The 27,688-nt window shown below is 42.0% G+C and overlaps 1 protein-coding gene across 1 annotated transcript in view; it reads left to right on the top strand.

The window, feature by feature from the left end:
• LOC131592830 (von Willebrand factor-like) overlaps window positions 1-27,688 on the top strand; it is a 126,614-nt gene that overhangs the window by 15,807 nt on the left and 83,119 nt on the right. The window contains exons 7-15 of the mRNA XM_058864634.1: window positions 10,087-10,303; window positions 12,364-12,486; window positions 14,974-15,085; window positions 16,850-16,896; window positions 19,604-19,740; window positions 21,082-21,220; window positions 21,823-21,923; window positions 24,425-24,620; window positions 25,220-25,435. Coding sequence (XP_058720617.1) covers window positions 10,087-10,303; window positions 12,364-12,486; window positions 14,974-15,085; window positions 16,850-16,896; window positions 19,604-19,740; window positions 21,082-21,220; window positions 21,823-21,923; window positions 24,425-24,620; window positions 25,220-25,435 — 1,288 coding nt within the window. The remainder of the gene's footprint in view (window positions 1-10,086; window positions 10,304-12,363; window positions 12,487-14,973; window positions 15,086-16,849; window positions 16,897-19,603; window positions 19,741-21,081; window positions 21,221-21,822; window positions 21,924-24,424; window positions 24,621-25,219; window positions 25,436-27,688) is intronic.

Raw genomic sequence — 27,688 nt, 5'->3', positions numbered from 1 at the left:
TAACTTGTTTAAGCAGTTAGAAAATAAAAAGATCTCAAATGACATGTGTTTTAAAAGTAATTATACAAAAATTGTAAAGCATATGAAAAGCTGGCTATAAATACTATATAAATTACTATATAAATTACTATATAAATTACTATATAAATTACTTTATATAAATATAAAGTAATAATACTTTATGAATAACAGCTGTAAAAATTAGTGAATTCACATAATGTAATCAATATATCAGAGACAACCGTCTTAGGAAGTTGAGATAACACTTTTCTAAATCTTCATGTATCTATGACAGTAAGGTGAAACAAAGCAAAACACTAAAGCAGCTCACAATTAATAACTGTCACAATACTAAACCATCACTCACTTTTCTGAGTTATTTATAAGAGACAAAAACAGCAGAGATTGTTACAAATAATAGAACCTTAAATGAAATCAAGACTGTATCTTCTTTCATCCACAAGCAGGTGTTTATCAGTGCTTCGTCACAAATCTCTCAGTCGTAATTGTATTATCTCTAAAAGTAAACAACTATATTCTACAGTTTAAATAAGCATCCTTTAACAAAACTTGAGAAAATTTAGATTAAACACCTAAACTTAATATGAATGAAATTTGACAGAAAGAAATCTTAAACATTACTCAGGCCTAAACATAGTGGAACTTAACTTTGCTTAATTCTATCAGCACTTAATTTAAGTGTCAAATGAAAATGTAACTCATTCTGACTCTATTTTTACAAAAAACACAGCTGAAAGTTTGGTATATAACTTTTGGACATAATGTGGCAGCAACATGGATTTATATAGAGATTTTAGAGATGTGACATGCATTATGATTTTATGTAATTTGGCCTTGAGAATAACTCATAATAACTGCAGATGTTACTGAACATACTCATTTGTAGTAGGAATTTTCCTGGTATAGGCTTAAGTTTATTAGAACTTTTAGAACGCAGTTCTACTAGAGAAAAAACAATACAATGCAGGGTTTGGCAAATTGCCATTCAGTTTTTGTAGCACTTTGCTGAAACATCAAGTCCAATATTTAATTAAAATCTGAAGTCCAAATAGGTATATATGCTATCACATGTGTTTTTATAGCAAAAAGATTCACAATGAAATTACCTTATTAAAATAGAGTAAAAAACAAGCAAACGAGTAATATATAGTTAACTTGTCTTCTTGTACACTGGCGTTTTCCTAGCTAATTATTTTTTAAAACATGAATATTTTCTTAGATGACATTAATTGGAAAGTTGTTTTGTCAGTAGCTATAAATCACTCAATATTTTGACATTAGATTTTAAAACTAATTATTGCAAGGTAACTTTTTAATTCTGTTAATATTTACTGTAAACATTTCTAAAGATGGGTTTTTTGAATTTTCTAAGGGGTCGTAGTAATTTCTCCAGTAAAACCGTAAACTGCAAGAACTCATAATTACTTAAAAACACAAAATTAACTCTAAAAGGGTATATAAAAGCATTCTAAGAAAACAATGAATCATGACTTTTTAACAAGCTGGGTACTATCCTGGCACTTCTTCTTGGAGAGGGAGTGGGGGGGCTGAACACCTCGCTCTGCTGCTGGTATCTCTAGAAGGTTCGAGCGTATTCTTCAACATCCCCCACATACTCTTGCAGAGGGGAAAAATGGAGAGGAAAAAACCCCACAAAGTTAACTTTAACGACTGCAGTTCTTTCTCTCTTTATAGTCTTTTCTCTCGTTGTTTGCAGACAGAGGGAAGAGGAACAGTTTTACAAAAACAGACGATGTTAAGCGAAGAGCCTCTATGGACCAGGTGGTACCAGTGGCAGCCATTGCAGCTTCTTTATCAATCTTTAATTACAGTAATGAATTTTGAGCTAGATGCCATATAGTGATTTTTTGGCTATTTTGTCTCCCTTTGAAGCTGCCTGAGCTACCATGGCTCTGCCCCACTGTTTCTGTAATTGCTCATATTTTTCCAGCTTGGCCTTGGAGCTTCTTCTGCAGCGGCTCTGCCATGGGGGTGCCTTTGTTCTCTGCTCATGCTCCAACGCTCCCTCATGACCCCATGGGTCAGGTGGAAACCAATCTAAATCTGGCTCCTCTTCAAAGGTAGAGTTAATATCTTGCCCCTGTATGTCCACAGTCAATTTAAAAGCATTGCATATCTCCTTATTTTCTTCTCTCTGACTCTCCCCTCCTCTCTCTAAAGGTGGTGTAGCCAGGAGCGCTCGCTCAGTCCTGGGAGGTAAAGATGGCTGCTGCTGTGAGGCAGGTAGAATTCTGGGGCTCACAGCCTGTGTAGATTGCTTGTTAATGATCTCAATGAAAAAAAACATGGAAAAAGCAGCGAAGGTACCCAATCTCCCACAGCATTCTAGAGAAACTTTTTAAAGGCAGACTCAAGGTCCATATCAAGCAAATTCCACTGCATCCAAATGAGAAAGTCTCTTAACTGTTGCTTAGTTAATGTAGCATAATTACTTCTTATCAAGTTCTTTAATTTATAGTAAACATCCCTCTTTTGCTTTGAAATTTTGTGTCTCATCCTAAGTTCCCCAGTCCTCACCTGACTTCTCCTTGTCAGATGATGAAAATGAACACTCCTTCTGCCCTCATCCAGCAAGAGACTGTATAGGCTTCTTTACAACCTTTCTTTGCTGTGCATTGAGGTCTTCCTTTCAGACTAAAGCTTTGTTCCCAGGATAGCGTCCACTGGGGCATTCTTGACTTCTGATTCCCAGAGATTGACCTCAAGGAGGCACCACATTGTTGAGATGAAAATAATGAGGGATGGGACCAATGTGCTATTTAAGGTGATTTGTTGCTCAAATAAGCCAGATATCAGTCTCAAAGTTGTGAGATTTGGAGAGAAGCAACAAATTAGCCATAGCTCAAGGTAGTCACAGGTTTCTTCCTCACATAGCAATATATAACATTTTGGTCCAATAGACTGCTAATATGAAACTTATTTCTACTTAATAACCTATCACCTTTGCCTAATTTTGTCACACTGTGTCTGTCTTTCAGCCAATAAACTGATAGATCATGTACGCACTCATCTGTAAATCAAACCCTTCAGTGTCAGTTCTGTTTCCCACATCTAACCACCTTCCCCTTCCCCCCACCCTAACCATTAAACAGATAAACATAGAAAACAACAGCTTTTTTGAGGCTGAAGTGTGAGTTACTGCTGAAGAAATTATGATGTTACTCGAGAAAGGTGTGTTTCAGTGATTCCTGTATAATGAGGTAGTTAATTCCCTTTCTGATTGTGCCAGTAGGGAAGCATCAGTTCTGAAGCCTCTGTGGGCACTGCCTCCCCAAAATATATTTGTGAATATGTTGCAGTTTATATTCTTGGGAGTCAGCAGAGGAGGGAGATGCTCCAGCCAGCTGTTTTTGACAGAGGAGATGTTTTCTGTTCCAAAAGCTCTGTGTCACCAGGCTATTTCCCTTCCTAGGAGGATGTTCCTTCAGCTATGTGTACAGATAGTAGTGCTGATTTATTGAAGAAACACAGAACTGTTTGCCTTGGCCAACTCTGTGACCCCGTTTGCTGCATCGACCTTTTTCTTCTTGTCTTTTATAAGTACAAACAAGTTTCTTGTTTCCCTTAGGGTGTAGATGCAGGCAGATGGTCACCAACTTGGGGAAGACAGTAGCTTTGAATATTTACTGAAGCATGTGGTATTGACAGGTTATGACTGTCATGGTAAATTGAGCCTTCATCCCTTGCAGGGTTATAGCTGATTGCATGTACTCTGTTGTAAATCAGAATGGTTTCCTGGGTGCCAGGTTTAGATTTATACCAGCGTAACTGAGGCCGAAATGCAGTTGTTAGTTTCTCACTATTCAAGTCCTGTAGATAGGTATTTGCTAAACAAGACTCAAATAGTTTCTCAAGAGTAGTAGCACTTCTGGAATATATCTGCTCTCCAGCTACCCTGAGTGCTGGTTTCCTAGCTACCTGGAAAAGGCTAACTAAGAGTTGGACAAGTTGCAAAGTTCTGACTCTTTGTACTTCCATTAAGCTTTTGGATGAGGATGCTTCAGATGTGTTGTGAAATTCAGTGAAGGCTGCTCATGCCCCTCAGCACTTCAGCCTCACTACCTGCAAAACTGGCTGAGGAATTATAGCAGTGGTTTCAGGTTGGAAATCTCCAGCTGATGTTTCTTGCTTGGGCAGAGGTGCTGTGTGTGGGCTATTTCTGTCTTGGCTGGGGCAGACTGAACACCTGACTTGAGTAAAGATGTGTGGTGCCAAGCACAGAAGAATGAAGGGTTCCAACCTGGCTGAGGCTTTTTTAGGGACAGGGCAGTTCAACAGGACATGTTGCTGCTGGAGCCAGTCCAGAGGAGGCCACCATGGTGATCAGAGGGATGGAGCAGCTCTGTTGGGAGGAAAGGCTGAGGGAATTTGGTTTGTTCAGCCTGGGGAAGAGAAGGCTTTGGGGGTGACCTCACTGTGACCTTGCAGTGCCTGAAGGGAACCCACAGGAAAGAAGGAGAGAGACTCTTTATAAGGGCATGGAGTGACAGGACAAGGGGGAATGGCTTCACAGTAACACAGAACAGGATTAGATTGGATATCAGGAAGAAATTCCTCCCTGTGAGGGTAGTGAGGCCCTGGCACAGGTTTCCCAGAGAAGCTGTGGCTGCCCTATCCCTGGAAGTGTCCAAGGCCAGGCTGGATGGGGCTGAGAGCAACCTGGGATAGTGGAAGGTGTCCCTGCCCATGGCAGCAGGGTGGAGCTATGTGATCTTTAAAGTCCCTTCCAACCCAAACCATCCTATGATTCTTTTAACCTGGTTACACATCTACAGAAGGGGTAGTTCTTGTGACTGGTTGTAGTCCCTGGAATTTTATCTGTTCAGGCGAGTTTAATGTTTAGAAAATGTCAACACTGCAGCTGAGACTGGGGAGTGGCATGCAGGGTGAAATCCAGTCTGATGGGTTGAGTACAACTAAATTGTATTTTATACAGATGCTGTTAAATATTGATGCTTTGTGGATAAAGTTTTCTTTCCCATAAACTGAATGAAATTATATTCTCTCTCATGTGAGTTCATAAGCTCACAGTATTTAACATTGCCTTAATTTATTCACTGTGCAAGAATAAACACAGCACTATTAATAGAAGTCTGGCCAAACAAGTGCCTCCTGAAGAATGTAGGGCTTTTTAATAGTGTGCTTTGTTTACTTGCCTCAGCTTCAGGAATGTAAATCTTCTTGGTCTCCCAGCCTCCTTCCCTGCCAGGCAGTCAGCTGTTCGGTGAGGGAAACAACAGCTCTGCTTCAAGGCACTCCTCCCATCCCAGTGCCCCCACACTGGGTAGGTCTGCGGTTTTCTTTACCCTCTCTGTCTGCCCCCTTCTCTGGCCAACAGCATCCTTGGAGAGATGGCTTCTGGCTTCTTTCAGCAGGAATTGTAGTGACAGGATGAGGGGAAATGGCTTCACACTGACACAGAGCAGGTTTAGACTGGATATTAAGAAGAAATTCTTTGCTGTGAGGTTGGTGAGGCCCTGGCACAGGTTGCCCAGAGCAGCTGTGGCTGGCCCATCCTTGGAACTGTTCAAGGCCAAGCTGAATGGGAGTCTGAGCAACCTGGGATAGTGGAAAGTGTCCTTGCCCGTGGCAGGGGGGGTTGGAATGAGATGATCTTTAAGATCCATCCCTAATCATTGTATGATTCTATGCAGTGGAATCAGAAAGCCCTGCTGCTCCTTTTTCTTCAAATACTAAAAAATGTTGAATAATTAGTTTTTTAAATTTTTTATCTTGTTTCATGGCTCTGTGTTAGCTGAAAAGTGCTGAACCAGTTCACACTTACCCTAGTGTTGCCAGGGCCTTTCCCCACCCTCCACCTCTAGAACACACACACAGTGTGATTACCTGCCTTGCCTTGGGATCCAGGGGACATTCCAAACTGGGCAGTGCTGGAGGGGGGCAGAAAGCCTTCCTACCATGCCCTGCCATCTGCAGCTGATGTTTAGTTACCAAAAAGGAGCCTTGCTGCATTGTCTGATCCATTTTTTCACTGGTTTAGTCTGTTCAAAAAAGTGCTGCAATTTAACAGGCTCTAAGATGACCAACAGCATGGGTAACATGGATCTGAAGGCATAAATGGGTGATCTGGAAAACTATAGCAACAAGGCAGCCTTGAAAACAAAAATATGTAATGGTTTAAAGCATTGCAATTGATTACTGTGTTCTTATACATTACTTTTATTTCCTAGATTTCACCTCTCATAGAAATGATGTGTGGAGGCCAGAGGTCACTGTATTGTTTCCTTTTTTCTTCTCTTATTAGAAAATTATATCTATAGTATATTAGATGTGAAAATTATTGAAATTCAGCTAATTTCTGCTTTTGCTGAAATTCAGCTCTTACTGCAGTTGATAAGAAACAGTTCCCCCATTATCCCATGGAGTACTTCCATATGTAATAAAGAAATAGCATTCATTCCCAGATCTGAAGACAAGTAGAAATTTTCCACTTTGGACCATATATCATCATGGTTGGGGTCAGAGGCAGGTCTATCAAAGGCCCAGAGGTCCAGCCCTGTCACTGGAAGTGTTCAAGGCCAGGTTAGCTGGGGCTTGGAGCAACCTGGTCTAGTGGAAGGTGTTCCTGCCCATGGCAGGGGATTGGATTAGAGGCTCTTTAATGCCCCTTCCAACCCAAATCATTCTATACAATATAATAATACATTACATGGGTGACAATGAGGCCCACTATATTTAAAATCTCATTTTTCTTCATCAGATTAATCAGCATTCAAGGGAAGTGGTTTATTTCAGTTGTTATTTAGTCTTCTCAAACACACAGCCAGTGTTTGGTGTATTAAACATACTGGGTTTGGATGCATTTAATTTGGAGAGATGGGTTACTAAATCTTTCTCCATTAAATATATTTTCTGAAAAACTATATATTTGGGGCCAGTTATGCCACCAAAATATACCCTTCCTGACTGTTCTGGAGAAACCATATGTGTATCTGCACACCGTAGGGTTTGAATTCAAGGGAATGAGAGGGTGTCTGATTTCTTCTGTTATTTTTTAGGCTCTCTCTCTTTAATGGTAATTGTTAAGCTGTAGACAAATGCAGTTCATACAGCAGCAGAAGGAAATGCCACAGAAATGGGAAGAATGTACAAAATTCCACCTCCAGCTCTGTGTGGTGGGCCTGGGGCAGAAAGAAGGTCAGTAAGTTTTGTGATTGCTGAGGATTGCCAGTGCCAGGACCCTGCCAACGTATTTAAAGAAACAATTAAAATAGGACTTGTACAGAAGGGAAGGGAGAAATTTCATGACCTTCACCTGCATTTCAGATACTGCAATCAGTCCTGCTAATTTTAATCTTGCAGCCACCTTTACCCTAAGCACTGTTTCAGCCTGAGGCTTCACTCTCCAGTCTGTTGGGCTTAAATATTTCTTTGTGTGGAGCAGCTTCCATAAGGAATGTTACAGCAGTGGCTGAGGCTGCCAATATCTAATACTCACCACTGTCCTCAAAACTAAAGAATAAGGACCTCTCTTAATCCAGCCTGACCAGTGAGTTTAAAAGAAAGGAAGGAGTAAAAATAAAAATAAATTGCAGAATGGTTAAATTTGGAATGGGTCATTGAGTCCAATTCCCTGCTTCCAATAGAGTCATCCTAGGTCAGGCTGCTCAGGTCCTTGTCCACTCACATTTTGAATATCTCCAAGGGTGGTGGTTCTATACCCTCTCTTTGACCATACCCTCATGGTGAATTTTTTTTTTTTGTTTGTATCTATTTGGATTTACCCGTATTTCAGCTAGTTGAGCTATGTCATGATAATTGAGATATGTCTGCAAGATGGGAAGATTTCAGCTATAATTTCTTTCATAAAATCACTGGAAAATCTGATGAAATTTGAATGGCAAGAAAACATTTACATAGTTCATTGCTTTTCTACATATATCACTTGGTTTCTAGATAATCAGCTGGAGCTCAGCCTTTAGCTATGCCATTAGTGAGCAAATCCAAGACCAAAGAACTAGAGGAAAAGAAAAATGAGTTAATTTTTTTTTGGTGTGTAATCTCCTTTATTTTTTAAGTCACTTTCCCGTCTAAAATGTTCCTTTTACTTGAATATACAGTCTGAGTTTTGCTGTTTGAGTTGTAGTAACAGGCTGTTACGTTAAGAAACTTCATTAGCTCAGCCCCCAAACGGGATTGTTGCATATACTGGTTTTCTGCTGCACTTGGTACTATCTGGATCAAGGCTTTGATCCAGGAGTTGCGTACTGCTCATCCTCTGAATGGTTCTGAGCTCACTTTTGGTTTTATCAGTTTCATCTCCAAACACTGCTTTAATAGCTTTCTTGGCTGCTTCTGTTGTTGTTGCTTCCACCTCTAGGGCACATTGCAGCTTTCTTGTACTTCTGTGTGTCTTAGAGCAGCACCAACCACCATTTACATAGCTCCTGCTCTCCCCTGTCTAGTCTTTTTTTTCTTTTCCCATCTGATTCAGCATGGTGGGTGCTGTCTGAGCATCAGAATTATCACAGGCTGGAGCTGAATTTCTTACTTTCACCATGTCCAGCTCTCAGCACTGTTTTAAGTTCCCTGAGTCCTTTTTCAGAAAGCTGAAAACCTCTTTGCACATGTTTTTTTTCCCTGAGCCCTTTAGTAAACTTAGAATACATTCCCGATGGACTAGACATTTCTGGTTGGTTTGTTTTCATAAGCAAGAAATTCTGTCTTGGCTCAGACATGTACTAGCGTGAGTTGATCACCTGAACAAAATACCCTTTAGCCAAAATAAAAAGGTATTTTCTACACAGCAGTTTTCCTATACAGGCACCACAGCTGCCATTCAGAGAAGACATCTTGATTTTTTTCTGTGGGGTTTTTTTGCTCTCTCTTTTTCAGCTCCCAGAAGATGAGAAAACAAGGTACTTTTTAATTTAATTTTATTTTTTTTTACACAGCAGCTTGTATGTACTGTCACCTCAGGTATATGTGAAGTTTTTAGAAGTAATGAATTTTAACCGTGAACCACTCTGAAGAATATGCCCCCCCTCTAACCACCGAGTATAACACCTGCGAAGTACACCATGTTTACATTTGCTTACATAAAACCCTGACAAATAAATAGAAGAAAGTTAGTTTTCAGCTCTTTGTTTGCTGGGGTTGTATCAGAAAACTGTTTTTTTCCCTTACCTAAACTCAGTGTAATCCTTTCAGAAAGTTGCATTGGGTACCTCAGACTCATTGAACTGTGACATAATGTGCACAAAAGAGTTTATTTGGGAGCCTCCCCCAGAGAACTTAATTGTATACTAAGTTTTCCTTAGGTTTTGTTTCACATATAGTTAAGTTTCCTTTTAGGTTTCTGCTGTCTGAAAGAAGAGGTCTTCATACCCTCCTCCCATCTCCCTGTGCTGTCCTCCCCTCACACTGGCTGTCACCACATGGATTTAAATCAGGAGAAGAGCAGAACAAATTGCTTTTCTTCCCTGGGCTATTGTTCTCTTATTTATCGCAGCTAAATTACCTGTTGTGCTTTGGACAAGCCAACAGGAGCAACAGGATTGTGTGGCCAGAAGTGGAAAACAAATTTCGTTCCTGGGATTTTAATCAGACTCAATCTTTCCCTCTGACACCTGCTCTGGTTGCTTGTTATCCAAAAGATTGTATGGTTGTTTTTCTTCCTATGTACCTCGGTTCCCCTCTGTAGCTGTTTGTATCTTCCTGGGAATCCAGACACCATCCAGTTCTTTTCTGGGAAGCGAAAGGAGGTAGAATGCCTCTATACTTTTGCTGACTGGCTGACTGATGTGTTTCTGTGTGAAACATCCCTTATGTGATACTACATTCTATAATAATCAGTACATTAATGTAGCCATGGATGGGGTGAATGAATGGGTAGAGCTCACTATTAGCTCTTGACTATTATCAACTGCTTGGTGGTGGTAAATAAGAGCTGTGATGTTGTTGAACAACAGTGGTGATGGTGTGTTTGGAACAGTTGTGTTTTCTTTCATCTTCCTGAGACTATAGGAAGTAATTTTGTCCCCTTTGCTCTCTCTGTCCCTTTGCCCCCCACTTCTTATGCAGGGCACCCTGGAAACCTGCCAGCTGCTGAGCACATCTCTGACCTTCTCCCGGTGCCACCATCGAGTGGATCCTGAGCCGTACATCAGCCTCTGTGAGAGGGACATCTGTGCCTGTCCCCAGGGTGTGGACTGTCACTGCCCCGTCTTCCTGGAGTACGCGAGGAACTGCGCTCACGAAGGAGTCATCTTGGAGGGGTGGCCTGAGGAGAGCTCGTGCAGTAAGCTGGCAGATTTATTCCTAGGCTGCTCATCCCCAATAAGATCATGCCTGTCTCGCAGATTTATGTCCTGCAGCTAAAAGCAGCTGGTGGTTTTTTTAGGAGGTTGGCTCATTTATAGGAAGTGCCTTTGCTCACTCTCCCCCTCAGCTCTCCATCACCCACCTTTTTCTAGAAGCTTTTGTCCCCAAGCCAGTATTGTTTGAATCGTCTATAAAGAAGATCCTGAGCTGTTACATGTTCCCCTACAGTGTACACAGTTAGTGAAAGCTTATTTGATACACAAAGGTATAGACTACTATAGACTAGGATGTTTAGGTGTTATTTCACATATGGTTCAGATGTATGACATTTTCCAGCCTGTATTTTTAAGTCAGCATCTTAGTGAAATGCTCTCTAACATTTTTGCATAAAGACAATTGTTTCACCCTTTATTTCCTTGAATCAATTGCCTTGAAATTGAGATGTTGCCTTTTCTAAGCCAATTTTTGTCTAGGTTAGAGATCCCGATTGCATTTGAACTGCTGCCTTTATTAGCCCTATTTTGCTGAGTTCAGAGGTCCTGATTGCATCTGTGCTGAGGTTTTGCAACAAGGAAGTGCAATAGGCTAACTGAGGTGGATTATGTTTACAGAGGAAAAGTCATGTTTGCACCTACTGCTGATCCCTCCAGTGGAGAACCATGGTTTAATACAGAGCATTCAAAAATAAATGAAAAAAATCCACTAATATGTTCTTGGTGATTTTTTTTTATTTTTATTTTTTTTTTTAGTTATGAGAAAGGACAATTTCCTTGGCATGTTTATGTAAATTGATTTAATAGGGTAAAACTGTCTGATTTGTACTGACAACACTTGGTCACTTGGTTATCTGGTAAAGATATTCTGCTACTGGCCACTGAAGAAAACTGCCTTCAAACTGTGGCTAGGTCAACAAGATGCTGCCAGCCACTTGTTCTAGGGATTGTACAGTCTGAGTTCTAGCAGTAATTTATTATCTTTCCATTGGGATATAAAAGGGATCTATTAAAGCTCAGGTCCTTGCTCAGGGTGTGAGCCAGAGGGGCTCTTTGTATGTCTGATTAAAAGCCACAAGTGAAATTAGCCTTTCCGTGATCCTAGGAGCTTTAGAGCTCATTTCTAACCCTTGAATTCATGAGCCACAGTTTGTTTTTTATTCCTGAGTCAGGAAAAAGGGAAATGTCCTGCTGCCACAGCAGGAGCTTAGTTTTCCATCACCCTTTTTCTGTGCTATGGTGCTTTCTCAGGGGATGATGATGATGGAGGAATGGAATGCTCTGCTGTGTGGGAAGGGCTCTAGTGCTGGGCACACTGTGCAAGTGTGAGTTGGTGCCCGAGCCCAGGGCACCCAGGGCAAGATCACTCCTTCGTTACCCTCCCACCTCTTCAGCAGAGGATTTGCTTTGAAAGGGCAGGCTCTAACCTTTTCTTCCCACTCCATGCCCCCACAGTCTTGTAGGACATGGTGTGTATATGCATTGAAGAGAAGGAATGGCTGTAGTAGAGTGTGTTTGCATAATGGCCTAGCCTAGATAATGGCAGCAGTGGAGATACCACAGCATGGGTGTTATCCTGAGCTGGTGGTTCTCTGGAAGAAGGAGGATGGGATTTCAGAGTTTTAACTGTCTCCTGGTTCTCCCTGGAAATATCAAACAGGTTAATTTCACAAATGAGTGGAGTAAGTGCATGGCTTAAAGGTACAAAATCACCATGTCTGTCCAAATTGCTTAGATATTATTGCAAAACTTCTCCCCAGGTTTGATTATTCTTAATGCATTTGGGTTTAGTTATTAAGACTCAATTTATAAGAGAACAAATTGGCTTTAACCTATGAGTATTTACTATGCTACCTGACAGATGATATTGCAGCAAACTGAAAATAAAATATTTCTAAAATGTTCTGCTTCTAAAAAGAAAGAATCATTTAGAAGCTGACATGACATTTTCTGTCTCTGTGGTACAGCCTTTGATAATAAAGGGATTTGTTGGTTTAAGAGTTACTGAGGAATTTGCATTTCTAATTTCTTTTAATTGTTTCAGGGCCAAGATGTCCAGTTGGCATGGAATATAAGGAGTGTGTATCCTTATGTGCCAAAACCTGCCAGAGCCTGAATATCAATGAAGTGTGTCATGGACAATGTGTTGATGGCTGCAGCTGCCCTGGTAATTTATTTACTGGGTTATTTACAGAGAAACACTTGGCAGTCAGGCTACCTATTTTATTAGAATAAGGAAAGCTGTGTCTTCCCTTAAATTTTCTTGAAATCAGAAACACTTCTTTTTTCTAGGACCATGCCCTAGAGTTTCTGTAGTGCCTGTATGCTCACTTCATGAAAGGGCCATTTTCCAGAGCCAGCTAAAAAAGTAAATGTTTCTGTGAAAATCAGTACCAACTAATATTCCAGGGTTGCCTTTATTTCATGATGAGGGTCTGCTTGCCCTTGATGTACTCCTGAATTACTTGGGTTTGAGGCAAATACAGTTAGGGGAAGAAATAGCAGAGAATACACTGAAGGAACTTCTTGCAGAAAACCAGTACATGTAGAGCTTGCACTGCAGTTTCAAGAGTCTTCTTTATTTAGATGAATAATTTAATTTATTATTGAATCTTCTATACAGGAGGTTTGATTGGATTATAGGGAACAGCCCAGCCATGCCAATCTTCCCTTTCTGTCTGTTGTACTTAAAACAACTGCAGGAGGAGAGCTTGATTCCTGGCTCCAAAGCTTCACATGCTTCCATTTCTAGTTGTTTTTGTTTGTTTGTTTGTTTGATTTTTTTAATTGGATGCTTTGTTTTGAATAGGGTATCTCTGTATTTCATCCTGTCTGGGCTTTGTGAATGCACAGAGGTGTTTAGTGTCCCCTTGTACAAGATGCCAAGTGCAATGGAGGTTTGCAGAGATTTGCTTTCCAAAACAAGGCAATAATGACAATGTCAGCTTCGTTTGAGGAGTCACTGCATTAAGTGGTAGTTTCCCATTCAGCTGCCAGTCTCTTCCTCTTCGGAGGTTCAAAGGTGTGGCAGAACTTGTGAAGGTGCACATGGAGGGTGACAGGTGACGTAACCAGACTCTGGAGATTATCTGGTTGTAAAGGATCCTGCTAGTGTATTCATGCAGTCCTGGAAGTGTTGGAGGGAGCTGAAGGAGATAAATCCTCTGGCTGCACAAGAGCTCTTGCTGTATCTTTCCTTTGGTAGATGCATTGGTCTGTCCAGCACGGGAGAGGCCTAAGGAGAGAGGAGCTGAGGAGCTAAGAAGCAGGAGCTACACAGAAAGGGTAAAGGATTTGAGAATAACAGTCAGCAGTTCAAAACTTTTACTGCTATTTTTTGCACAGCCAGAAGGGAAGGACCTGGATTTGAGTTTGATAGAAAACCAAGAGGATCTGACAGATGACTAGAGGGATTTTTGATGAGGATTCTACCTTCACTTAGCTTCCCTCCAGTTCCCCAAGAGCAAACAGGATCTGAATGACCGAGGATGTTTGACAGATGTTTTATTTTATTTTAATTTTTTTTTCCCTTCCCCTCCTCCATTAAATGCCTCTCACAATTACATTAATTGTTGTAAATGGAATTACTCTTGCCAGGAAAAAAGGCAGGCATTCTCTTTTCTTTTGCTGTCTGGAGAACCACAGCACTCTTAAATACTCAGATCTTGTTGTGATTCTCTCTCACTGGAAGGATTTTCAAAACAGCTAAGATCTTTCCATGAAGCTCTATGGGAAAAATAGGAGAAAGGAGACTTACCTGGGTCTTGCTGTCAGTGATGACTGCTGCTGCCAGGGAAAAGAGCCAGAATCTCTGCAGGCAAATGGAAGGAGTCCTTCAAAGAGAAGGAAGAGGGGTGTCCAAGAAAACAAATGTTTTGCTACAGAAGCTCTTTTGAAAATGGGAGGAATATCAGCTATCTCTCAATATACAGATTGAATAGAAAACACTAAAAACTAGCAATAGAAGCAAGGACAAGTTTCTACCTTAGAAGTCTTGTAACTCTTTTGTGTATCTGTTTATACTTGGAGGATAAAGAACTCTCTCTACAGAACAGGTAAATATTGTCGTGTAAAAGGCTCAGCAGCTGTACCCAAGTTGGGAAGTTGGACCTTTTGTTTTTTGCTTCTGCAGAAGTTCAGAAGTGGCTTCTTTCTCTCAGTCTCTCTCTGCTAGACTTATATGGTGTCCAAATTTGTTTCTTCATTCCCCACTTTGCCTTATCTTTGGTTCTCTTATGACAAATACAAGGCCTGTGTGGACACCCTTTACTGCAGCCAGTGAAGTTCATGGTTTTTCCAACAGTCAGGTCCCAGACCAGCTGTTTGATTGTGCTCCCTGTGTTTGATTGCTCTATGGCCCAACATGTGTTCTGGACCTGAGGATGTGCTAAGCAAAGAGCTTTTCTGGGAGCACCAGGAATGCTTTGTTCAGCACGTCCGAGGGAGAGGCAGCACCAGAAGGAAAGCAGACTCCTGCCCATGTGAGGCTTTTTGGCAAGCCTCATTCCTTTTTATTGCAGTCTGTGACTAAGTATGGATAATAATGCATATGAAGACTTGGCAAAGCATATGAAGAGCAAGAAAATTTAATTGTATTTATGTTTCTGTCCCTGTGTGTGTGACATGGATGTCTGATGCTACCTGACCTATCCAGAGGGGCTGCTCCTTGATGGTGAACACTGCATTGAAAGCTCTGACTGCTCCTGCATCTACTCTGGAAAACATTATCCTTCTGGCTTCACCATCTCCCAGGACTGCAACTCATGGTAAACCCTGTACTGCTCTGGTGTTGTTGCTGTAGATAAGTACTGCACACTAGTCTGTGACTATTTTGCAATATCTTTCTAGAAATCTCTCTGCCTTTAAAAAATTTCCTTTCACTGGCAAAGGATTTGCTCTCTTATTGGAATTTCCAGCCCCTTCCAAGAAGTGAGCTGTTCACAAAGGCAAAATCAGCTCTGTTTTTAAAGGGATATTTGATCTGATAGAACAACATGAAGGTCACACTCCTTCAAAGAGCAGAGAACTACCTGTTTCCTGTGGATAAGACAGACCAGCAGGTTCCTATGTCTGGCTAGTGTCAGCGGTGGTGTCTTTGTTTTGATTTCCTACATGTATTTAACCTCTAAACCCCATTTCTTTCCAGGAGGAGTTAGCCTAAGGCACGTCCTTGGAACTTGTCACAGGGCTAATGAGTCTTCCTAGCATGGCTCATGATTTTTCTTTGAAATGCTGCTTCTGAGTACCAGACTGGATGGGAAAACCAGCGCTTCAAAGAAAGGAAGAGGGATTAGTCACGTATTCCTGATATGGTTTTATGTTCAGTGTGGACATATTTGTGCAAAGAGTTTGGACAGCTCTTTACTCAGAGGCTTCCAATTAAAGCACAGAAAGAGAACTCAGTGAAGACCATGATATGCAGAAGAGAGGTGGTCTGTGCATCATCCCTGTTAATCAGAAGCTTTTCATTACCTGCACCACATGTCCCAGACTGCAAATCATAACCATGACCATTAGCATTTTGTCTCTTTTCCTGGAGTCCTCTGCATCTTTGAGCTTGTCCACATTGTTCTACTTTGGTGCTCTTGGGAGATGAGTGTAGCCTGACAGGCTGGGTTTTCTATTGCTTGTGTTTTGTTATTGCTTCCTGTTATTCAAACTTGATGCTGCTGTGGAGAACGTCATTCCAGTGACTCTGCATTTAATATCCTCAATAATCTTCCTCCCCACAAATGGTTTTCAAGGGCTGAGATAATTAAAGGAATGAGAAGAATATAGTAGCTCTTGAAACAAGGAGTGCAGAGAGGCTTGTGGAGGACACTGGAGGAGATCACAGCAGAGGAGTTTGACATAAGAAGAAGCAAAGGGAAATAGATTTGTTTAAGGGCTAATGAGGGAACTTTCTCTGCCTAAAGTTGGTGCCAAACTCTTCCCAGAGGCAAACAGCAAAATGTTATGAAGCAATGGACATAAGCTGCAAAGGAAATTCTGTTTTGACACAAAGGAAAATTCTTCTCCCTTCCCCAGTGCTGTACTGGAACAGCTGCTCAGAGAGGCTGTGGGACCTTATCTTGGATATTTCTAAACTCAAATGGGCAAGGTCCTTGCCCACTTGATCCAGCTTTGTCATTACTTTCTCTGATTTGGGATTGTAGTAAATGATTTTTCTAGAAGTCCCTTCAAACATTTTTTACCCTTTGATTCTGTTGTATTGATAGATATACCTTGAGAATTGCATTGAACTCATTCCTCATCAGTGGAATTTATCTGAAAACTCTGTTAAACACAGATCTTTGGCAGGGAAAGACAGAAGTCTTTGAGTTCTGCAACCATACCCATTCATATTACCAGCAGTTACTGTCAAATGATGGGAAGAAGGGATGAATACATTAAGAAATGAGGTTATAGGAGATGGAAGGGATGTTGGGGACTGATCTAACTTGGGATGTTTTCAGTTTTTAGGAAAAAATGCACAACAGAAGATTTATATTCATGTGCTCTTGCCTGACTTGCTACTATCTCTTTCCTAGCATTTGTCGACGTGGCACATGGATCTGCAGCAATACGGAATGCCCAGGTACGTTGACTTTACTCTTTTCAGGTAGTTTGACAGTTATAAGGGTCTGTATGTTCTGAGAATTGGCTTTCAGAGGAAGTAGAGATAGAGGAACACTCCTGGCTTTCTTTGACCATGTACAATTCCTCATTGTACCTTATTGACCATGACAATTCCCTCATGGTCATATTGTGGGTGGAAGAGCTACAGCCCCAGGGAGAAAGTGGCTTCCTTGCCTTCCATGGGTACTGGCAGATTGGAGAGGCAGCTCTGCAGATGCAGACTGGGGTTATGGCTGGACAGGAAAAGATCAGATCTGGGGGCTTTGGTGTTTTTTTAAGATGAGACCCTCATGTTGAGATGCACATGTTAAGATGTGCAACCCTCATAAATTAAGGGAATTGCAACAGTCTTAAAAAAGTCTGTCTTTTTCTAGTAACATGAAACTTGCCTGACCCATCAGTGCTCCGTTTCCTCCTGCTTTAGACCAAAAGAACACTTCCGCCAAAGTATCAATACTTAAAGAAGAGGATGGGGGGTGGTGGATGCAAATATTCAAAATGGAGATGGCATTTTTAGTGAGCCGTCCTCTGTGCTTGTTCATTAGAGATCTCTCCAAGTGCAGAGAATCTCACTGGCTAAAACACAGCCTCAAGGACACATCCCAGGCTGATTCATTACATCTTTAAGCTAATGGGCAGCAGCATGATTACAAACAAGAAATAGGTGCCTTTCTAACTTCATTTTTCCCTTAGGTTATGGCTTTTAATTGCCTTACTGTCCAGGCTGTGATGAATACTCCCTGGGCCATATTTTTATCCTTAACTCTAGCCACATTTTCTTCATAGTGATTATAAAAGTGAAGATAAAAGTGGTATTGAGGCTCGCAAACAGATGTTGATATCCATCTCTCTGCAAGAGGCAATATAGCATTGCAGCCTTTTTCTGAATTGTGAAGCTGTCCCAAACGAGCAGAAGTGGAAAAGAAAGGCAGCTTAGTTTTGTACCTTCTGCAAATATGTCTAAATCAGTTTTCTGCTAGGCTTGTTCAAGACTGAATATTGTATACCTACAGCTGTTGTACATGTGCCTGCTAAAAACTCTATAAACCATACTGAGACAGTATGGGAGGGCAGCAAAATCTCCCAGAGTAGCCAAATTTATATAGTTACCTGTGCTGTTTGTCTCTGCTTGAAGTAATACTGCAGCATATTTTCATTGTTGGTTAGTTACCCGAAATATTTCTAAAATCATGTGTCCAGAAAATTTATGTAGTTACTCATATAAACTCTAGGTAGTTGTGTTTTCCTTTTGACCAACTTTTTTTGCCATGAAAGATTGCTTTCATATTGTGGGAATTAATTGCCCAGCTGTAAATTTGGTGATAAGGTGAATCCACAGCTGGAGCTGGCTGGCACTACCAAGAGGTTTTCAAGCTGATATCATAATGCAATTAATTATGAAGGCAGAAGGTTTCAGGAAATTTCATGGGATGCATTACATCAAATGGAATAGACAGAGGGACCCATAGGAAAAGACTTGACCACAGAAAAGAAATCCCTTCCCTTTCAGAAGCAATGCCAAAGGCTGGGACTTGTCTTGGATAGCAGTCCTCAGTTCTCTGCTACAAATCTGTCATCTTGTTTCCTTGTTGCAGAGAATGCCCTGGAAATCAAACTCCAAGGGATGACAAACATGGAGGGGGTGCTGGACTTCTCTTAGGGGTGAATCAGAGCTATGCAAGGCTGAGAATCCTCAGGATCTGTGCTTTAGCACCAGCTGGTTTAAGATAGTAAACACTAAATAATAGGCTGGAGAGGGAAATTTCCACATGATGTGCATTAGATAGATCTTCTGTGGGACTCAAAGGCAGTGAAGACAGAATAACTCATGGAGATCACCTTCCAGTTGTAACATTTAACCTTTCTCCAACCTTTGGCTGGTGATGGCCAGTGTAGGCCCAACACCTGAATTTTGTTCTAGATGAGGAAGTGGCTGCCCACCTTGTTTGCCATGGGATCATCTCTAAGTGTGATGGTCTCATATGGAAGATTTTCTCTGCAAGCTCTGTGGAGTTGGAGCCTCCCGTGTGTTTGCATGATGGGGTACTAAATCCCAGCTGTGGTATCTGGATACCGCCTTTTTGGAAATGAAAGGCCACAGCTTAACAAAACACCTTCAAATGCTGATACGTTCAAACAGGTCCTTTTTCCTAATAGAAAGGTGGTCAAGCCAGGCTTTCACATTATCCTGTGAGGACTTTAGATGTAGCTATTGTTACTATAGAATTGTTTTTAACTTTCTGTTAGTTGAGATGATGTTCAGGGTAAAGACCAACATAAATTCTATGCCTGGAAGGGTTCCCACAGAAATGATCTTCCAGCTCTTCATTTTCATAAGCTATTTTATGTTAAAACTACTTACTGATATTCAAGGCATCCCAACAAAAGAATACAGACTTTTCCATACACACAAATTTCAGCTCTTGACTGCAATTTATTCTGTGTTCCCCAGCTATTGTTGGTTCCTCTGTTACTACTGGCAGTGCCTTACAGAAATAAAGAGTGAGATAAGGATCTTGCTGGTGCTTTCTGGTCTGTGGGGAGCTTGGGCCTTGTACAACCTGTTCCACCAGGGCTGCTCTTCCCCTTCAGAGGCTTGTGGGGGCTGAGCAGGATTTTGCTCACAACTGGCACTGGGATGATTAATGGCTTTTTGCTTTTTCTAGGGGAATGCTCTGTCACTGGCCAGTCCCATTTCAAAAGCTTTGACAACAAGTATTTCACCTTCAGTGGGATTTGCCAGTACTTATTTGCCAAGGATTGTGTGGAAAATTCCTTTTCTGTGATCATCGAGACAGTGCAGGTAACAGCAGCCTTGGCTGGTGGCTCTGTGCACACTCATGAGAGGGAGGGCAGGGCTGTGGGACTGTGACATGAATTGCAGATGCACAGACCAGCAGAAGTAATTTCCCTAGAGATAATTAGTTTAAATAACAGATGCAGTCTTCCTCCTTAGTTAATAAATGTTTTACTCCTCCTTACCACCATTCCCAGGAGCCTGTCTGGGGATGGATACTTGTGATGAGATTTGGAGAACGGGCTCTCACCGACTCTTTGCCAGCTGAGCAAACAAACAGAGGCGAGGATGCACCCCTTGTGAAGCACTCTGGCTGCTGGTGCCTCCCTAGTGCCTGTGGGGAAAGGACATTTCCTTGGACACCAAGGAGAGCACACTGGCAGAGCAGTGTCTTGAGTCACTTCTCATTTAGTCAGACTGGCTAGTAATTTTTTGTACTCAGACAGCAGCTCCTGACTTTCTTTACTGCCTCCCCTGATGGATGTGTGAGAGGCAGCTGCAGAGAGGCAGGAAAGTGAGCCAGGCTGGTGAAGGGAGGGCTGGAAACTCTGAAAGGGGTTGTCACAGGGAGGTTAACATAGTCATGAAATGAATTGACCAGTTGTGCTTGGGAAAAGGTGACCAAATCTGGAGACTGAAAAGGACCCTGAAGGAGGCAGAGGGGAAGAAAGGGATGGGGACAGAGGAACTGAAGGGCAGGGAGAGGTGCAATGGAGACAGGAGACTGACAGGAGGGAAGGGGAGTATCCTGCAGCACCAGGGAAGTTGCAAGCTTTGGATAAATGGGCTGTGGCAGTTCTCAGCACCATCTGCATCTGTCTCCTGCATTAGAGAGCTCTGATAGTGCAGCTCTGAGGTCATTGGTGCTTGGGAACCTGTAGGACAAGTTTCCACTGAAACTTCCCTTTCGAAACCAGGGAGGTGACGTGGGGCCCCCACAATTCCTGTTCCTCATCTGGATATCCCACAGGCAGGAAAATAAACACCTCAGGAGTCTCGGGTAGTGTGAGCTGCGTTGCTGTTTCCCAGGCTGTGTGGGTCAGGTAGTCTTCCTGCCCCTGCCACAGCTGTGGGCCTGGTCACTACCGTGGGTCACCCCCAGGGGTTTGGTTGAACACCCACAGATCCCTTTCCAAGTTCTGAGACAGGGAACTCAGCCCTGATGTATGATTAGTGGGATAATGGAGGGAAGGCTGCCAGCCTGCTGTTGTGGGATGCAGAAACCAGATCTATAAAACCAGTGTGACACTCAGCACCTCCCAAATTAGATGCCAAAATGCCTTCTGGGACTAAGTCTCCAAGAAAGTGAAAACTTGATGTTTGAGGCAGATTTTCCCTTCTCTGCAGTGTGCAGATGATCCTGATGCCGTGTGCACTCGCTCAGCTTCTGTCCGGATCCGGAATATGGACAACAGCATAATTAAAATGAAACACGGAGGAGGAGTTTCGCTGAATGGACAGGACATACATATCCCTTTGCTGCAAGGTGTGTTCACACAGGCTGACTCTGGCCAGACCCTCAAAGGCTCCTATTTAGTAGTGGTTTCAGACATGCCTTAGGCCAGCTCAGTCAAAGAATGTTTTCAATGCCAAACTCTCACTTGCAGTTTCTTCTAGAAGTTCTGTCATTTCAGCTTCTCTCCGTGAAACTGACATCTTGACTTGGCTTCTCTAAAATCAGGAGAATTAAGCTGGTCTGCACTTGTGATATTTGTGAAAAACACTGTTAGTCTATTCTTTTTGAAGTTACTATTTTTCAAGCAGAAGCTTGAAATCATGGAATCAACAGAATGATTTGCTTTGGACCTTAAATATCATCTTGTTCCAACCACCCCTGCCATGGGCAGGGACACCTTCCACTATCCCAGGCTGCTCAGAGCCTCATCCATCCTGGCCTAGAGCCACTTCCAGGGATGAGACAGCTACAACTTCTCTGGGTAACCTGTGTCAGGGCCTCCCCACCCTCACAGGAAAGAATTTATTCCCAATATCCAATATAAACCTACTCTGTGTCAGTGTGAAGCCATTCCCTCTTGTAGTGTCACTACATCTTGTAAAAGCTCACTAGCACCCTGTGGTTGCCTTCAGGTGCCCTCCGTGTCCAGCACATGGTGAGGAGTTCAGTTCGCCTCACCTATGGGGAAGACCTGCAGATTGACTGGGATGGTCATGGAGAACTCCTAGTGAAGGTACTTTTTCTGTCTGTTTTATTTCTGCATGTTTGCCCCCTCACTCATTCCACCCAAATATGTACAAAGATTTTCTTGTCTAAAGTCAGAAATTGCTTTGTGTTGCATGTTAGAAATTCCTTTCTCTTTTGCTACCCCCAGAGTGATATACAGGTCCTTTTGTATTCCAGAAACAAACACTTCATCTTACAGCAGCTTGGTAGAATTTTTTTGTGTGTGTGTGTGCGTGCGTGCAATGACAGCTGTTATAAGCCATGAACAGTTTTGTGTCTCGTTCAGCAGATACCCTCCAAACTGGAGTTTAGTTTTTATTTGCTTTGACTGCCCTGTCTAAAACAACGGATGTGAACAACTTAAAATAAGGGAAGAAAAGGCCTCCAGGGACACAGTTACTCATAATTTCCAGGAAATAGAAATCAGCTCATAGAAGATGTGTTGTGTGCTCCTTCTACTGTGAGGAATGTTTGAAGTCAGCCTTGATTAACAATTAGGTTTTGTCAGTGCTATAGACACAGCAGAGTGTAGAAAGACCCAAGCCAGGTTTAACAGAAATGATCTGTAAAGAAGCTGCAACCACAGCCCTGCTGCCTTTGAACTCCCCTTGTAGTAGGGGTCTGCTCACAGAGAGGAATTTTGCCAAGAACACCAGTTTTTCTGGGATTTTCTGCCAAGTGTTAAACATTGCCCTCCTTCAACTATGGCATTGCTTTTGCATTTTCCTTGCCTGCCCCAAAATCTGGCTTAAATGTCATGTCTGGCACAGCACAAAGGGTTATGAAAGCCAGTTCAGAACTGAGTTCAAGAGTTGAGAAGAAAACAGATAAGAAAGGTCTGGAATAATTTTAGAAAGCATCTGGGTTTGTGGTTGTTGTTTTAATTTAACTTGTATCTCTGTGCTCTGAGGGCCCTAAAAGTTCTTTTAGGACTTAGAATAATTCACTTCTGTCCCTTGGCACATCTCAGGAGTTTTGTCTTTCTTCAGTATTTAAAGTATTTTTCTCCCTGATCATAGATCCATATAACCTGGCAAAGCTTTAGTTTGTTTTTCAAAACAAAGCTTTTGTTTTATTTTGAAAACAAACCTAATTTTCTGCTCCAGATAGTTGTAAGAGCAGTGGAAATTTCTTCAGTTGTCTGCTCCTTCCCTTGCTGGGCATCTAAAGCATCTCTTTAATTGCTTTTGGAGTTATTTTATGCTGGATTTGTAGACTGACCTGTTGCCAAGTATTGCTGACAATTGGAGGAAGTGATACACTTCCATTACCTTGTTCTGGCAAAAATTCTTCCTGTGTTCCTCAAGAAGGGTCCCCTTTCTGTGACTGCCTGATATTTGTGATTTGAGCTTCCACTCCAAAATACACCACAATTTGGACTTGTGTGTGAGTCATTGCTCCATCTGCAGAGTACATGAAAGAGTAGAAATACTCCTAGTAGTAAGAATATTTATCCTCTAATTGTTCTTTTTGATGCTCCATGTTTATTCTGTTGACCCCTGCGTTTGATTGCTGGGTAGTACTAGGTTATATTTGGGAGGATGTTTTTTATTTGTATTTATACAGAAAACCAGCTTTCTTTAAAAATGTGGTTTTTTCTAACTTTTTTTTGTTTGTTTCACTGGTTACTCCTGCAAGCCTTCCTAAACTAGCATGTCTACTACATGGAAACAGAGGGCTAATGTAGCATCAAAGCTCCTGAGTAGTTGATAGTGTTTGTAATGTACCAGAGCTTTACTCCTAACAGAAACTGACAGTTCCTACTAAAATAAAAGGTACTGGTGCCTTTGTGATGCAGATGTTGCTTAGGAGATTTCTCCCTGTTTACCTCTAGGTTTAGGGTCACCTTTCAGCTGCCCCTTGATTTGCAGCAGGAATAAAACAGGGTGAAAAGTGCATCTGCTCTGTGGGTTGTTGGAAATTCTGCTTTTAGTGTGCCTGGAATTCCTCTGAGCAGGAGGGCATCTCTAATGTGGGGTAGCTTTAAGGGTATTAGTTTATATCCTTTTATCCAGAGTCCTCAGTGTTTAGGGACACATCTCTGATATTGCCTCAATTTTGTGATAAAACAGCCAGTTTAAATTTCCTTCTAATTTTCCTTTAAAATGTGAAATGCTCTCAGATGCAGTCTCTTTCTCCAAATTCCCATTGGAATTACATTAAAAAAATGCAACCCCCACTGTTGCCCTGCTTATTTATATGAAGGAAGGGGGAGAATAGGGAAAGACTAAACTGGACTGCTGATCAAGGCAAAGAAATAAGCTATTTTTCTCTTACCCTCTGAAATTCACTGTACTGTGCAAAAGTTGTCCTGCTGCTACTAATAGTAGCATTTTTGTTAGAAGTTTGAAAATACAGTACAATGGCATTGTGTCTGTAGTATTTTGATGTATGTTTGAGATTTTTCTTGAATATTAAATTGTCCATGGTTCATTCCTTAAAAAAAAATCTTGCTCTACGGTGGTAACCTGTCCTGGAAGATGACCAGGCTAATGTTGTGTTCCTTAGGTATCTCCAGTCTACTCCGAAAGAATGTGTGGGCTGTGTGGAAATTACAATGGAAACCAAGGGGATGATTTTCTTACGCCTTCTGGCATGGTGGAATCCCTTCTGGAAGACTTTGGAAACTCCTGGAAGCTCAATGCAGACTGCCAGGACTTGTTAAAACAAGACAGTGACCCCTGTAATCTCAATCCTCCTTTAGGTACTGAAGTCTATCCAAAATTAATGGGTGCAGCAAATGGTGATCTTGCATTTACATAAAAAAAAAAAAAAGGAAAAGAAAGAAAAAGAGAAGCTAATTTTGCTTACATTACCACCAGGGTGGCTGTAATATATGTTTTAAAAACCCAATAAACAACAGAAACAAAAAAACCCAACACACAGAGACTTGTGTTGATGCAGGCTTCCTAAGGAAAATAATATTTTGTGAAAATCAAAAACAAAAATTAGGTTAATTTTGCAAATATAAAAAGGCAGAAGAAAGCAAAGGCCCTGTAAAAGGAATTACAGCACCAGAAATAGTGCTAACAGAATATAAAAGCATTGCTTTTCCTTGATTTGCTTTACTAGTGAAACATTATTCTTTCAGTAGAGCTCATGATATGTGAGCTATGGTGCTATCTGTGCCTGCATGATCCTGTTTTATTCTTGTGTGTTTTTTTTCTTTTTTTCTTTCTTTCTTTTTTTTTTTTTTCTTTTTTAAAAGGAAGAGAAAATGCTTAGTGTGTCTCTTCTAGTTTTCCATGAAAGCCACTTGGATTTGATGGATTCAGTGTGAGCATGTCCTTTTTCTCGTTTTAGCCAAATATGCTGAGGATACCTGCTCAGTTCTTATGTCTCCTGCCTTTGAACCTTGTCACCATGAAGTCAGTCCCACTCCCTATGTGAAGAACTGCCGCTTCGATGTTTGCTCCTGCTCCAGTGGCAAGGATTGCCTGTGCTCTGCCATTGCTAATTATGCAGCAGCCTGTGCCAGGAAGAACATCCTGGTCCAGTGGAGACAACCTGACTTCTGCCGTAAGTGCAGTGCTGCTCAAACCCACTTATTTTCCTCATCCTGAAGGAATTTTTCTAGCAATGTTGGATGAAAGATCTAGAATGAGAGGCCAGATTTTGCTTATGGCAAATGATGAGAGTAAATCTTTCCTTCACACTGGTAAGGATGCAAAAGGTGATCCCAGGGACTGCACAGCACTGGGGGAGAGAAGCAGTGATCTGACACAGCTCCACAGAACTTTTGCCTGGATTTCCACTTTCAGTTACTCTCCTGGAAGCTCTCTGAATGTCCCAGGGTAGGAATCTCCCAAGTGATTTGTAGTAATCCTTGGACTGCCTTTTTTTGAGGCCCAAGCTTCCCAGGTCCTGACTTCATCAGTGACTCCTGACTTTAGCTGAATGTGGGGTTATGGAGGAAGCACAAAAAGGCAAGACAAACTTGTATCAGAAGAGAATTTTGGCAGCCTTGTGGCACTACTCCTGCTCACAGCAGGGCTAAATTACTGTAGACTGCCTGAGGTTTTGTCCAGACAAATTCTGAATATCTCCAAAAACAGAGGTACCACAGCCTTTCCAATATCTCTCTCCTATCCAGGGCAAGATTAGTAGCCAAACTGCCATGAGGCCGGAGCAGAAGAATCCAACACCTTTAATTTTTTTTATTTCTCTGTTAGGTCAATGTAGTAGGAAAAAATCCATTGCCATGTAATTTTGATTTAACACAGATATACTTTTATCATAAATATTTGTGAAGTGAATGTTTTTCCATTTTCCTGAGCAACTTTGTTATTAAGGAAAGAAGACAATTGAAAAATTTGGGGGAAAGCATGGGAGCTTGGCATCTCTCCAGATTTATTCTGCTAATTCTTCCCAAGCAAAGGGAAGTTTATAAACTGAGTCTGTAGAAAGTGGAAAAGAGAGAAGTCTCTGGCCTTTGACCTGGTAGGGTCTTGCAAGGTCAATAACCGCAACTTCTGCAGGCTGCAGAGTGTTTGCTGTGAATGAGAACAAACCCAGCTTATATTAAACTGCTGCATGGTTTTATAACATTTTACCTATTTTATGTAAATGTTCAGATAAGGGAACAGTAATGTAATAAAAATCCTTTCAGAACTCTGCAGGTCTGGAGGCTGAAAGAAAGAGCAGCGATAATGCCCAATTCCTCTTTCTGTAATTGAACAAATCAATTTTCACAATTAATCTTTAATAGTGCAGAGCTGCTTCTTCCTTTCTGTGCATTACAGAGAGCTTTGTGCTCTCACAAAGTGACGATTTCCCTGATTGCAGATCCATCAGCCCCCATTAAATAATCCTGGTGCCCTAGACATCTTCTGTCACATGAAGGAGAGCAATCCCTCTTTCTTAATGGGCTTGAGATGTGAATGTACAGGTTGTGTAATTTGTGCTGATGGCCCAGTGCACTGAATGTGTGCTTTACCCCTACCTTCATCCCCAGAGATGCGGTTTCTTGGGAAATGACTTGACAGAGCCAGTTTGCTTGATTTGGAGTGGATAAGTGTCAGGGAGTAAAGTCACTAGTGTAGCAAAGCATTTCTGCTGTGTGTCAAGCTATCAAGTGCATTCATCTCCCCTGTTTTTGACATAATTTTAGTTGCAGTTTGATTATTTAAGACCTGACTCATACCCCTGTAGCCCACCATGAATAAGCACCAGAGTTAATCCCTTCATGCTGCAAGGGAGGAGCAGATAGGCTACACTGTGAAGGGCTGTGTCTCTCCTGCAGCTGCATGTAAAAAATTGGGTGAAACCCAGGCTGAATGGCTAAGCCCAGAGTGGTGGTGAATGGAGTTAAACCTGGCTGGTGGCTGGTCACCAGTGGTGTTCCCCAGGGCTCAGCACTGGGGCCAGTCCTGTTTAATATCTTTATCTTTGATCAGGACAAGGGGATTGAGTGCTCCCTCAGCCATTTCTCAGATGACACCCAGCTAGGTGGGAGTGTGGATCTGCTGGGGACAGGAAGGCTCTGCAGGGGGATCTGGACAGGCTGGATCCATGGGCCCAGGTCAGTGGTATGAGGGTCAACAAGGCCAGGTCCTCGGTGCTGCCCTTGGCTCACACCAACCCCTGCAGCTCCAGGCTGGGGCAGAGGGGCTGGAAAGCTGGGAAAGGCCCTGGGGGTGCTGGGGACAGCGGCTGGACAGGAGCCCAGGGGGGCAAGAGGCCAAAGGCACCTGGGCTGTGCCAGCCGTGGTGTGGCAGCAGGGCCAGGGCAGTGACTGTCCCTGTGCTGGGCACTGCTGGGGCCACACCTCA

The sequence above is a fragment of the Poecile atricapillus genome, chromosome Z, assembly GCF_030490865.1.
Source record: "Poecile atricapillus isolate bPoeAtr1 chromosome Z, bPoeAtr1.hap1, whole genome shotgun sequence".
NCBI lineage: Eukaryota > Metazoa > Chordata > Aves > Passeriformes > Paridae > Poecile > Poecile atricapillus.
The sequence above is the reverse complement of the archived record's forward strand: the minus strand, read 5'-3'. Positions and strand labels throughout refer to the sequence as shown.